The sequence below is a fragment of the Pempheris klunzingeri genome, chromosome 19 (genome assembly GCF_042242105.1).
Source record: "Pempheris klunzingeri isolate RE-2024b chromosome 19, fPemKlu1.hap1, whole genome shotgun sequence".
Classification (NCBI taxonomy): domain Eukaryota; kingdom Metazoa; phylum Chordata; class Actinopteri; order Acropomatiformes; family Pempheridae; genus Pempheris; species Pempheris klunzingeri.
Genome location: NC_092030.1, coordinates 8323405 through 8338558, shown reverse-complemented (window position 1 = coordinate 8338558; position 15154 = coordinate 8323405). Strand labels below are relative to the sequence as shown.

Below are 15154 nucleotides of genomic sequence, written 5' to 3'. Positions count from 1 at the left end.
CTCCAGTTGTTTACCAGGACAAACGGGATGACCAATCACAGCTTCTGGTGGCTCAGTGATGTCATTGAGCTGATGAGGAAATGGCCTCAGAGGAGTTTGATGTCATCCACCCCTCTCTCACTTGCTCTCTGTCTTCTGCTCTGGTTCTCCATTTTGTCTCATTCAGCTCTGTTTCTCTATTTAGAAGTTTGGACGGTTGCTAATCAGACATCTATACTATCATTAAAAAACAATGACCACCATTGAAGCCAAGTGTGAGCCATGTTTCAGTTATCAGGCTCTTTGACTTGCGTTGTTAATGAATACAATTGTCGTCAGACCCTTTCTGAACTGTTTGACATGTTACTTGATCTTTATTCTCCAATGATATCATCTGGACTGGGACTGGGACTTGAAGTTGTGGTGTCTTACCTTTTTGGCTCGTGACCTTTAAAATTCAATTTAGTGTGGAAGTGAGTTGTGAGCAGTCAAACCAAAAGAGTCATCTGTCTTTTCATCAGAAGGGTTTTAGGGGCCAAGAAAGAAAACCTAAATAATCAAGATCATTTTGTGTAACATATCACTTTCCTTTATTATTCCCTTAATCATTTTATGACCAGATTTGTCAGCTCCACATATATGGTAGACACATACAGTATATATACACATAGATGCAACACATCACTGCATTGCGAGATAGTTTGGTTGATCCTTACTGTGCTTATTTTACATTTAGAAGTCAGACCCTGAAAGCTGCTTTCATCAATGCCTTTTTATTATATCGATGGATCTCATGACTACTTGCATGTGACAGGGGTCATTTGCTTACAAATGTTATCACCAGACTCTGCAGTTCTCTTCAGCTCTGTGGAGCTTTTGCTCTGAGTTTTGGTTTTCCAGCGGCAGCCTCACTATTTTGGTTCCATCTCACAGCTCTCAGTGTAGGTTTCAGTCGCAGCAGGCAGCAAACAGGCTCTAAAAGCCACTGCATACACCTGCCCAGCTCTAAGAAGCAGACAAGCTTTCCCAACCTAGTGTTGGCTCTCCTTCTGGGCTGGGCTGGTGCTAGTGCCAGGTCACAATTAGCTCATAACACTGATGGTTTGTTTTTCCCTGGGCTATAGACAGCCATGTAATTACATCACTGTATATGTCAGTATATGTCTTCCACAGTGGTGGACTACCTTGTCTTTGCTCCTGGCCTGACAGTTTGTCTCCTCCATGGACCACTGTCATTCTGATTTTACATCCATGCTGAAACTCAGTTTTTTTTTACAAAATGGTTTGAGATTAGGCTCCAAACTGGCCTCTGAACTGCCTTTTAGTGCAAACGGGGTAACATTGCTGCATTTAGCAGTTAAAGAGCCCAATATTTCCCTCAAGAGATGATGAAAACCAAAAACAGAGCTAAAAGAAAGTGAATATTGGACTTATAGTCATTGGGTGCATACACTCCTAGCAAAAGCTAAACAAAAGAATTTCAAGTTGTTTTGTTCTGTTATTGCTGTTTTCTTAAAAATTGTCCTAGAATATGTATAATGACTAAATGTATAGTACCCATGACAGGTGATGGTATTTCTGTATATAATAGATATATATAGATATAGAATGTTTCCACTGTAGGAACTGTTCCAGGGGAACATGAACCTTTTGAGGAACGCAAGAACTAAACCTGCATTTTGAGAATCCAGGAACTAAAGTTCAGCCCCAGCTAAAATGGTCCCTAAGACGTGTAGCGGCTTTGCTGTGAGCTTATAGAAAGGGAGTGAAACCAGAGAGAGACCAAAAGAGGAGAGAAGATTTTTAAAAACATTCACTGACCTTTAACCTGCTAAATATTGACTACTGACAGATAAGTAAGAGGGAAGCTCTGTTTGGACCCCCCCACACACACACACACACATACACACACACACACTGGCAGACTAATAGATGATTAGTTAACTGGCCTCTCAGTACCTTTTCTTATCAGGGATGTTTTTTGGCAGCATGAAGCCATCGCTCAGTCTCACAGCACACAGCTCCACCAGAGAACAAACACAGTCAGAAAGATAATATTCTCTGATCAATAGATTCTATTGTAATCGGTGATTGATCAAAAGTAGGTTGGGCAGCTATAAACGGACATCCTGGCAAACCGCTCACCGCTGTGTTTGTCTCCAAACGATTAATGACAAGTGATACCAGTTGATCAGATTTCCCGCTCTGACACATGAAAAGCAGCTCAGCGATGAAAGACTGAAGAGACAGAAACACAAAATAAAAGTGTCCACATACTTTTGGTCACATAGTGCTTTTTCTTTTTCTTACAATTTGTCCAAACCTGGTTTTATTGTTTATCTGTTGTATTATTACTAGGAATGAACTTTTAGTTGAACATTTTACTTTATTCTTTTCTGTTGCATTCTATCTTTGTTTGCAATCTTTAGCTTAGTTTCTTCCCTGCCTGCTCTGTCCTGCTAAACCTGTCTACATTAAACGCTATAATATCTACAATTGGATCCAATCCATCCAATATGACACATAATCCAATAACAGACAGATTCAGCTTAATGAATCCAGTTATGTGGCACAATCAAATAGAGGATGATTCCCTTCAAACCATCTGTCTGATGTGCATCACACTGGCTGCTTTTAATGCTTTTACCACCAGATCTGCGGGAAAAATAAGAACAATTTGACCCTCAAAGTGTGCTTTGTTTTCTTGGGGATTATTTGGTTTGGTTCAGACTTAATCTGCACAAACAGTACAAATGATGAGACAAAAAGGTCAACGAAAGAAATACGAACTGCGTAGGTGAGATAAAGAAGCCCATGTAATAAGCTGAGTGGTAGGATGGCCCTGAGAGCTCAGCGCACTGCAACCTAAGAGAACACGTGCAAACAGACAGAACACAAGCAAATGAACCCAACATCTACATCATAATGACACATGCTGACACAACCAAATAATAACAATGATAAGAATTCATTATCATTATTAGCATTATTATTCGTCAGATATTCAGATACAGCTTGTCTCGCTCTCTCTCTCCTCTATATAATGTCAGCTCTCTCTCGCCCAGTCTGTGCCTTCCACCCCTCCCCCATCTCTTCCAGGAACTGGTCTGGATCAGGTTCCTGCAGATCAATGGAGATCTGGGTCCGCACCGTTTACGTTATCGTTGCCAGTATTAATGCTCTTTTAATCTGCTCGGGATTACAGCCATCGATCCACATCATCCATCCGCATGCACAGCCGAGCCCAAAACTGCTGCTACGCACACACACATACACACACACACACATAAGAGCACAGCGACTCCCTGACGGAGGGAGAGACCAAAATAACAGAAAACAACATGAGCAGGAAGGACAACAAACAGAATGTGCCTCCACTTCCTTGTTTGTGTTCGTTCTCAGTGTCTGACCATCAGAGTATTGATCGGTTATAGATACACATCAGCACATTTACATACAGAGAAGTGTCAGCTAAAGCAGCAAACACACATTCCAGACCGGATCAAAACAAGAGAAATTCAAATGCTAGTCGGTATATGATTTGTAAATGTCATTAGTATTATTATGATTCCTATTATTGCTGCTGTTACTGATTTGGCTCATCAACAACAATAATAATAAAATGTAATAATAGCAATAATAAAACTTATCAGTTAAAATTGTCTTTGTATTCATAATTCATAAATCAGTTCTTACTTCATTTCTATATAAGATATTTTTACTGTTTATAGTAAATCTTATTGATGTTTTCAATTTAAAACAACTTTTTCATCATTAATGTGTCATACATACATACAGATTATTACAGATATATATCAACACTCAATACTAATAGTAATCATGATCATAACCATTCATTGTAAACATCATTCTAACAATAAAATGTATTTTGCCATCTTCACGGGTGAACACGAGATTCTGATCAGACACAAGGTCAAAGCAGACCCTGTGTTTATTTTCCTTTTTTTAACGCTGTCTTTCACCATAAACCCTGCCTGCCGCTTGACGGGTTCACCCTGTCTGCCGTTGTTCATTACGCCTCCGGACAGAGTTATTTCAGCCACACTGTGACACCAATACTAATGAACCTGAGGGAGGGAGGGACAATGAGATGAAGGAAACAGGGGAGCACACACAGAAAGAGCGGGAAAAGACTATTTAAAAGGAAGATATAAAAACCAGAGAAAACAAACCAACACCGACAGAGAGGAATCGATAGAATTGGGGAGTGGCATTCAGTTGGCTCAGTCGAATTAAAGGCGCTCTAAGTGCCTCATATAAACATGAATAAATGAACCCTGCATAAGGTGAGAGACACATAGTAGACAAATGATCAGCCATTGCTCTGTACGTCCACTAAATGCAGCACGATGATTCTCTTGTCCACCTCTGGTCTAGGTCACGTTCAACCTAAAACTGCTACAAGTCTACAATATTGCTTAGACCTGACATTCTGACACCATCAGTAAATACAGACTGGATCTGAACACTTTTTATTGTTTGCAGGATACACCCCTTGCTATGCATCATCATCAAATCAAGAGGGTCCTGTAGGAAAACCACACGAGCCCATATGTGAAGTTATCACATGTGAAAGAGCATCTCACATGCAAAAAGCCAACCATTAGTCAGCCAATCTTCCTGAGACAGATGGTGGCTCTTCCTTTAAAGGCTTTGCATTCTGTCTGCATTTTGCATTTTTAACAGTTAGCCATGTTACCTTCTAGGTTAGCACCTGTGGCCCTTTTCTACAGGTTACAGAGCCCTTTCTGTGCATGCTACAGTGCACTTCCATTTGGAACGGGTATGCTTCCAATTCATTGATTCCTTGGAAGTCATGAAAACTTTGTCATTATGAGAGCATACAATTCAGCAAACACGCAAAATGTTGATGGTTTGAGTGGAAGGAGAGAAATTACTTTTAGCATGTTTAGTCTCTTAGAGGACACAAAGTTTTTAACACTACTGTGGTGAAATATTACCACCATTACCACTGCTTTCGAATGTGTAAGAGAAAAAAACTGATATGGTCCTTTGAGCATGAAACAGAGGTGCTTTCTTGTCCTGCCTGCGGCTTCCTACCTGCATGTGTGTGTGTCGCATCATGCAGCTCTGACTGATTGTGTGTGTGTGGTGTGTATTCTCTGAGTGCCCAGCCTCGATGAGCTCAGAGTCCAGGTGTCACGTTTGATTTGACCGCCGCAATAAAGCGGCGACAGGACCATTTTCTACTCTGAACCCGAGCCGCTCAGTTGGCCCCGGCAATACTTCTACTGCTCCAACAGCGCCAGGCCACCGTAATTGGTGTGGACAGTCTTAACAAAAAATCACTACACTATTCCTCTGATTTTCTTATTAGGAGCTCCAGTGAAGGTTGTGGAGAGTTTGAACACAAGGCTGATGTTTACTGGATGGAGATTGCAGATCTGATAAAGAGCTGGGTGCTATGCTGAATGAATATGATGAGCCTCCTCACAAATGGCACTGTAAAATGGCAATCAGAGCCGTGGAAGAAGCTGGCTAGCATTAGTGCTAGCTCAGCTACCCTTATCAGTCATGGGACCCTTAGTCTTTAATGTTGTAGCATTTCCCTGGCTGTCTCCCAAATGATGTCGCTGTATGGGCTTTACTTCTTTTGCCAAAGAAGGGGTTGTGTCCTTTCAACAGGCAGATCGAGACAGCAGGAAGTGGCCGAGTCAGGCGACCTTTCCCCATGTGCAGATTACTGTCAGACAGTACAGATCATTTACACCTGGCTGAGATCTGCTCAGAAGGCCATCATTAGACGTGGTCTGGACAATCCAATCACATTCTGCTTTACAAATATAAGCAAGTGAATAATAAATGTGCATTTACACTCATATAAAACATGTTTTTTTTCTGATTCAGATCAGATATCCAGATACAGATTGCATGTTAATACCAGCTGGAAGTTAGGGTTAGTCTTCTATGTTGTAGTTGATGGCCTGCAACTACAAGTCATCAAGCCTAACTGACATAATAGGAGGTTTGTCAGTTACAAACAAACATCAGTTGTGTAGATTTTTTATTTTATTTTCAAACTTCTAGTCTTCAGACCCAACTGGCTGTGACTCAGGTGGCATCACATGAGGACATTTATCAGATTTCGCACAGTTCCCTCTGAAGACACAAAAGGCTTCATGCAGCTTCTTTCACATATGCAGTAGCGCTTGTCAGGTCTTATTGTCCAGCTTACAAAACTGCTATTGACAGGACAGGACCGAGATAACAGTTTCTGTCAAATCTTCTGTGCTGACACACAAACATCAAAAGTCTCCTCTAAGCAGCAAGAAATCCATTATTACAGATCAATTGCAGCCTGTGAATATGCAGGAGGTCAGAACAGAAACCCTGAAAACGGACACAAACTGTATTCCCACAGTCTGAAACTGTAAGACCAAACACACACACACACACACACACACACACACACACACACACACACACACACACACACACACACACACAGTAACTGCTGGTAATCTATGTTGGCTCATAAATAATGCACTGTATCAGCTTGCAGCCAGATACATAAAATGGAAAATATTTAAGGTCAATCATTCTGATTTTCTGCATAGTTTGGCGCTAAGTGGACATTATACAGTAGAATAACTCTGGTGGTTCTTTCTTTTCTCTTACTGTCAACAATCCCTATGAGAAGACCAAAACCAGCAATGAATTGATCCTACTAACATGTACAGTGTGTATACCTGATATATCTGATTCCTCTGTGCCATAGAGTTCCATTGTTGTAAAAAAAAAACTATTACAAACATCAATGAGCCACGTTCTCTTTCAGTACAATGAAAAGCTCTCCAGCAGTTCAAATTACATAATGCCTCTCTGGTAGAAACATCTGTAGGAAGTGTTGATTCTCTGACGGTTAATTAACAGCGGTCAAAAAACAGCAAAGTAGAGGCAATTTGAACTTAATGTGTTGAAACATATATAATACTGAATAAACCATGTACTATTAGAGTGCTTAAGGTTTATACTTTATATCAGCTATTCTATTCTAACACTGATTTGAACGTCGTCTTTTCATCCATAATTCACTTGGGGTTACAGGCAGGCAGCTTCCTCCAACCAAACAATGGACTCCTCCCCTCTCTCTCTCTCTCTTTCTCTCTCTCTCTCTCTCTCTCTCTCCCTCCCTCCATTTTGCCTGGTTAACCCGGCTGCGAGGTGAAGAAGAAGTGAAGTGAGCAGACCGAGGCGGGTCACGCCGAGATTCCCATCAATAATTCATCGGGCTGCTGCTGCCTCTGCTCTTGTGTTCAATTCCCCCGACAATCACATAATACCTTCCCCCAAAAGACAGAGAGAGAGGCAGGTCCACGGGAGGAGAGAGATGGCGAGAGAAAGAAAAAGACCCAAAATGAGGTAGAAGGAGAGAAGAAGCAGACAACAAATCATCCACCCTTATTGCTATCTTTGTGTCAGTTGTGTCGCTATTTTTGATGGCTGTAGCTAGCTAACACCTGTATTCTGAATCCCACCTATAAACTCTGATTGGGTAATTGTTCTCTCCTATTAAAAAAACTCTGAAGAGCATATTAACAGACTGACTTTCTGAGTCACTGAAAAAGAGATGTAAACAATGAGTTAGAAGTCTGGAACCAGGCATAAGGGGCCTATAGCCCAAACCATGGAACGAATTCCCACGAATAGTAGGCTTGGATTGTATCTTATTGTGATACATATTTAATACTATGAATGAATTGAGAAATGTTGTCCCCATTTAGTTACTTTTATATGCTACCACTGGTGCCTTTTAATTCATCATTTTAATTTGTCTTTCCCCTTTTATGCAGACGATACCACATGCTCTGTGCCAGAAATCTAACAAAAACTGCTAATGTTTTATTTTACTGGTCTATATAGAAAATTAATGTCTTTAATGCCTGCTGTGCACTAACTACAAGACTCTCTGGGCTACACCAAGCATTATTTAGTAAATAATCTGTTTACTATTATAAAATACAGAGAAAAAGAAGCAAATTCTTAAGATCAGGTAGCTGGAACTATAGAGTGTAGAGGCATTTTTGCTTTATAAAATTAGGAGAGGAAGTAAATGGAAAGAGATAACCTAAAAGAACCAAGGAATTAGATTTAGGATATTTCATTATTAATTATTTTCTAAATATCATCTATTGAAAATGATATATTATCTATATATCATTTTATACATAATTTTCTTGGCATGTTTGTTTCAGAACATGAATGTGGATGGTGTAACAGTGAGAAAAACACTAAAAATAACCTTGTGTCCCAGCTCTCTCATTTCATTCTTCCCCCTGCATGCTGCTCCTCTCTCTCCTGCGTGCTTGTCTCAGGGTCAGGGGAATATTTGCTCCATCTATTGTCTCAGTGTGACTTTTGACCCCAGCTCTATTGGTCGCCTGTAGTGCTGCTGATCAAGGAAGTGAACCTCCCTCTGTTTCTACAGTGATTTTAAAGTCGTTGTGGAGTGCGGAAAGTGCGATGACATGAGCGAAATGTTACTCGATGTAATAACTACATATATGTAGTGGACATGTATGTGGGCAAAATTGTTGATATTTCATATTGTTTTTTGCACCGTGATTTTCAAAACATGTTCAAAATATGTTTTGTATGTGTTATAAATACGTGCAAAAGCAGTCAGGAAAAAAAACTGCTATGTTCAGGGTTAGGGTTAGGTGACTTTATTGTGTTTTCTGGAAATTAAGACCGATTGTCCACATATGTGGACATAATTTTTCTCTAAAACTACACCATGTAAAAAGATGATGCTTAGGTTTTATACTTATCAGAGTCCAATAAGCCCAAATAGCAAGGAGAAATAAAAAAATGCGTATCAAACAAGAGCTCGGGTCTTAAGAGGATACTGTAAAGAGTATCTTCACAAGACGAGACTCGTATGCATGTTTCTGCCGTAAAAACCTGGATGTGAAACCACAGGAGGACAAGTACACGTTTTTTACACTTAACATACAATATGTCAATCTGGCACATGGTTGCATGTAATGTGTTAAAATTAAATGCCGGCACCATGGAGACAATGCCACTTGGAAGTCAATTTCGATCGTTTGTCACAGTGGACACACAAATTTTGTCACACAGTAGGTGGCAGAAGTCAGGTGACGTAGTGTAAAATGGGACAAGGTCGTCAAGCGTAACCTGATCCATGATCTTTTCCTAACCTAACCAAGTAGCTTTGGCACCTAAAGCTATCCGTGTAGTTTTGGTGCTTAAACCTAATCAAACTGCAGTGATTTCACGTGTTTATTATTGTTACCTTGATAATGATTTTCAGCTACGCCTGTCGCTGGTGCTCTTCAACAGTCATATATGACATGTCATATGTAATGGTTGCAACAGATGCAATTGTTATGAGATCAATGGAACCTGCCTGTAACTGCAACGTTACATTTTTTGGCTGCTGTGTAACGAAACCTCAATTATTTCACTTAGCTGCGTGATATTACTACTTACTTGACCAGTGTTAAAAAAAGATGCAAACTAGTCACCTTTTAAGCTTATGAGGAGAAGTTTCTTTTGGATTTATGTGTGTGTGTGTGTGAGGGTGATGTTCCTCCAGCTATTTTGTTTTGCAGTAAGTCAAAACTGTCCTGTTTCAGATTATCAGAGAAAAACTGAAGAATTTACAAAAATTAACCAGAATATGAAAAGAAAAGGAAAATAATGAAAATAAAGCCGGTCATAACGATAACAATAGACCAACAATAACAACGAATGATCAGAATAAGTACAGTATTACCTGTGGAGCTAAAGTCTGATAAATCTTATTCCTTGGCTCTACAAAGGTCCATTATTTCCTGAATCTTTAAAGCTCATGAATGAGGTGACACATTCCATCATGGTGATGGACCTGGGCACTGTATGTTACTTTAAGTCAGTCCTATATGCATACACTGTCTGTACTTAGGTGTCACGAACCCTTCCACCGGCAGCGCAGACCTCGCAAGTACACAGAAAAACCCCACACACGCTTCACCTCTGCTGCTTCAACTACATAGAGGCAATATGTCGTGCAATCATTTTGGTATCTGCACTGTAACTATTGTAACTCACTGGCACTAGTCACATAAACTCCTAGTGAATGCCCAACGCTGATGTTGATTTCAGGCTGGACGGTGGACACTTTGAAAAAGAAAACAGCGTCAGGCATACCCAGCAGAGGGTTTTTATTATCAGAGTGCAGCTCATCAGACAGCAATATAAGTACGAAGCTCCTCAGAGAGTGTCTGTCCACTGACATTTTACAACATACAAGGAAGCTCAGATCACATGAACGCTCCCCTGCTGTCCTCCACCTCCAGCCACTGTCACTCAGGCCGTTTCCTACTAACCAGCATCTTCAAATACCAGCCTTGAAAACAAAGAACCCATAATGAAACAACAGTCGAATCGTGCAGAGATAGTCTCATTAGCATGTACACACATTTAGCCTAATTAAATGCAAATTTCCAATTAAGCCTTAAAGAATCTGCTGTCCACACGGGGATGTTTGGATCTCCATTCATTGAAAACACCACCTTTTCGCAGTGCTCTTTCTTTATGAGAGTCTAGTCCGCAACGATCATAGCATACCAAAAAATAATGCCTCCTCTTCCTCGTTTCAAAAACAACCACAATACATCTCAGAAAACCATTTAAAAGGATACTGAACAGACCAAACATTGTAATATGATGCAGCCACTAAATATCAGAGACTAGACCAGGACGTGTCAGATGAAACCATGACAGATATATAATTTGAGGATATGGTAGAATCTCACTATAAAAGCACCACAAAAATACTGAGATCTTAAAGGTATAATATAAGAATAGTGTAGAGATACCGTAAATAATATGAAAATATTATTAATTGCAGAAAAGAAAAAAAAGCACTGTTTGTTTAATTCAGTGAATTTTAACAGTGGAGACACATTAGGTCTATTTTGGGATATTGTAAAATAATATGTAAATATGTGGAATATGTAAAATTTTAAATAGTGGCATATATGGAATGATTTAAGATTTAATACTCAATAGAAAACCTAGTGTATCTTCACAGGGAAAAATAAACTAAATGAAGTCAACTTAACCAGAACACTTTGGAAAAAACTGTTAAAATTATTATAGTCATTTGAAATAAGGCACAATATATTTTAGAGATGGCATTGTACACAGCAAACTCCACACAATGCATTTAAAAGTACTTTTGTATCGTGTTTTTGTGTCATTTTATATTTGTCATTTCTGTATCTTGACATTTCGACATGTATATTTTGTTAAGAATGTGGCATGTGTTTTATTCTAAAGAAGACACACACATATGATAAAAGCAGAATTGAAATAACACATTGTGCATCCCGGTGCTAAAGAGATTTTATATTTCAGAGCACTTGATTTCACCAGGATAACTCAATGAGTATCCAGGGAGTCCTGGAATATCAGAAACAACTGCAGAAGATAAAAAGTCTTTGTTGTGACTTCAGTGGAAAATACAAACACACTTCAGGTTCTGTATGATATTTTAAAGGTTGCAGTAAAAATGTTTTACTGTAACAGACCCTAAAGTTCCACTCTACATTATATTTACAGTAGAACTCTGTCCAATAAAACTCTGTATCTCCAGAATGTAAACTGAAAACCCAGATGAAAGAAAGAGCCTTGTGTTCAGCTTCATGACTGTGATGATTTCATAATAAATAATTAAATCACTAAATTTTCAGGCAAAGTAAAAGCAGAAATTGTGCAACACGTACCAGAGCATTAAATCCTTTAGTACAACACCTGGATATTATCAAACAAGGATAGGATGGAAAAGTAACATATAATATTTATTCCAGCATACCACACACTGCCACACACTCTCTCAGCAATAATAGAATCTGTGTAGCCTGCTGTATGTCTTTATATAATTGGTAATATATGTATATCTCTTGTCTTTACATAATAGCTATATGTGTGTCTCCTTGTCTTCCAGCTTTGATAGCTCAGTTCTACCATATCTATACCTACATTTGTATGTTAAGAAGACCAGAGTCAAATAAAGTTGATTCTGAAAAATTCATACAACACAATCCAGTGTGTGATATTCTAATAAATGTTTTTGGACAGATTTCATCGTTTTGCTGAGGAGTATTGACGCATGCCGCAGTAAAAACGTACTGATAGTGAAGCAACGTCCAGCTGCTTTAAAAATACAACATTTCACAACTTAACACGGTGGCTTGTAACTCTCGTGGCGTAACTCGTGGACGCTTACTATTGGTCACTATTTGTCAGCATTAAGCGTACTGCAATAGGTATTTGGATACTGATCCTAAAGCAAATAAAGAATGGATTTAAAAGTTCATGAGATAGGAGAGGTGACATCTGACGCTGTCCAGTGAACACAGTGCATCTCCATGTGTTGGTGAATTTGAATTTCCTTTAGTTCTTCCTCTAAAAACAGTCACTTTCTTTCACCACTTCCAAGGCATACATTCATCTCTGTGTCAGACACCTCCATGTGTGCTCGCTCCCCTCCTCCCTTCTATTTTCATATATTATCTGAGCTACTAAATATATTTCTATTTCTATGTTTCTTTCATTTTTAATGTATTTATAGCTACAAATATTTGATGAAGGCGAAACTGGATAAAGAACCCCTGACGTGTTAAACAGTGAAACTGAGCAAACTCAATGGATTTTGTACCGAGTTAAGATTTTCTGGAGATGCAAATCTCAATAAACAAGCTAAAGCTCATCACCCCAACCAGTCTCTCCAACATTATTCAGGTGACTTCAAATACTTGTGATTTTTCTTTTCCATGTGAAATTCAATTATGCTATGGGATTTTTTTAAAATGAGGTTTACTAGACCCCTCTGCTAAATACATTAAATATGATCAAACTCCCACAGACAAACTGAATCCAACATCAAACTGTGTTTATGTTGCAGATTCCTAAAAAACTGAATATAATCCACTCTCAGCGAGATCTCTAAAAGCCACCTGATCCTTTTTATTCTGCTCAGTCCCTGCTGCTGCTGCTGCTGCTGTCCCCCGCAGACAATAGAGGCCGGTCACTGGGACAGAAACCAGGTTCCTCACTAGAGGGGGCACCAGACCCACTGATGCTGCGAACCCTCATGTTTATGTCTCAGCCGTCTGATCACTTCAGGCTCCTCACAATCAAACACAAACCGTCTTCCGACCTTCTCTGTCTGCTCTGAATGCCTTCTCACACCCCTCTCCCTGCCAGCAGCAGAGGAATACAACAAGCATTTAACAGGCTGCTGACAGTAGCAGCACCAGCTGAATAACACTGAGGAGGAACATGTCAGCCCCTGATGTAATTAAGCTTCAGCAAATACACTCAGTCAGATATGTTGATTGAATTTTTGCTTTTTCATCTTTTCCTCTGTCTTCCTTTTTCTTGAAAGGGTATTTTATTTGGACGCCATAATTTAGAGCAGAATAATGAAGTGACATGCAGGGACAGGGAAATAACATGAGGGCTAGAGCAGAGAGAGAGGCGACTGCTGGAGGGAAATCCCGTGACCTTGTCATTTCTCATCGATCCCTTTTTGTTATTGATCAATAATGGTAATCACAACACCAGTGATTCTAAACAAACTCCAGTCCTCTACACTGGAGTGCTGTGCTGGAGAGGAGACACGAGGAAACACCAAAACAAAGCCAGCAAATAGAAAAGTCAGAACAGCATTGTGGGGAAAGACTTTTGGATTTTTTAAGGGGAATATTTAAATTCTACATTTGTCCCGACGCATGGAGCAAACCAAACAGCACCACGACATCACATTTCCTTTTCTTTCCGTTCTTACCTGCCAGTCTGAGGGCCGACATCCTCTGAAACTCGGGCTCCTGCAGCCACTTCCACATCCTCCTGAAGGTCTCCCGGCCTGACTTAAGTTTACTCCAGGGTTTGGGGTTCCTCAGGAGGTCGGACAGGGTCCCCTGGGAGCGGCACAGCACCCTCTGGGCGAAGATGGCCTGGGGGATGCTGTACCTCTTCAGCTCCGCCGTGATCCTCTGCGCGACCTCCTTGGTGTTGATTTCCTCCAGCTGCCCCGAGCTGTTCACCCCCTGCGTCCCCGAGGAGGAGGGCGGTCTTTCCCTGGTGGAAGCCATCACGGGCCCGTGGGATGGGGACTGGAGGTGGGTGTGGGGGTTGTGGCCCGCCGAGGATACGGCCGGGTGTCCCGGGTGGTGCATCCCGTTCAGGTGCGACATCATCCCGGCCGCCGGGCCACCGAGGCCTCGGTGCTGGTGGTGGTCCCCTCTGGCCAGCATGGAGGCGGTGTGGTGCGCGTCGAAGTTCAGCGTCTTGTCGTGGCCTCCGTGCGTCGTGGTGCCGTAATTGTGGAGACCCTGCTGGGTGTTGTGTATGGAGCCCAAGCCGTTGCCCAGCACCGGGGACAGGCTCTGACCCATCCCGGACATGTGGTCCTTGTGGTAGGGGCTATAGAGGTTGTTCATGCCCGGTAACCCCCGGTCGTCGCGCATCAGGGTGAAGCTCCCGCTCACGTTCCCGGAGAGCCGCTGGTGGTGGTGGTGGTGGTGATGGTGGTGAAACTTGTCCGACACGGTGGAGATGGGGGGCAGCGGCTGCAGCGGGGTTAAGGTGGTGTAGGTGCCGCTCATCCCCATCCCGGGAGAGGACGTGTCGCAGGGCACGCTCATGGCGTGGTGCAGCGGCAGGGACAGCTCCGGCCGATACTCCCCGCTGCCGTCCAGTATCGTGGCCATACCGGTCACCATGGCCGAGCGGGAGGAAGCGGCGGCGGCAGCCAGGTCCTGGTGTATCCGCAGGGTGGCTGCCGCTGCCGCCGCCGCCCCGTGTCCCCCCGCCGAACTCCCGCGGCCGTGGTGCGGGCTGTGGCCGCTCATCAGCTCCGCATCAGGGACCATGGAGCTCACCGCCACCCCCCCATGCAGGCTGCCAATGCCGTCCATTGTCATGTCCGTGTTCATGGCGTACGCGTCCAGGTCCTTGGCCAGGCATCTATAGGCGTTAGTGTAGGCAGTCTTCATTCATCTGTCCTCTCAGTCCATCGGGTCGAGCGGAATTATCTCTCCTTCTTCTCCTCCTTTCTCTCCCTGCTTCTCTCCCTGATGCGCCGGGATGGGTCAGTATCTGTACTCCCCCTTTTCGT

The 15154-nt window shown here is 41.8% G+C and overlaps 1 protein-coding gene across 1 annotated transcript in view; it reads right to left on the bottom strand.

Annotated features, from left to right (window-relative positions):
* Positions 1 to 15032, bottom strand: part of onecut2 (one cut homeobox 2) — a 28539-nt gene extending 13507 nt beyond the window's left edge. The window contains exon 1 of the mRNA XM_070850897.1: positions 13823 to 15032. Coding sequence (XP_070706998.1) covers positions 13823 to 15032 — 1210 coding nt within the window. The remainder of the gene's footprint in view (positions 1 to 13822) is intronic.
* Positions 15033 to 15154: the final 122 nt, after the last annotated feature.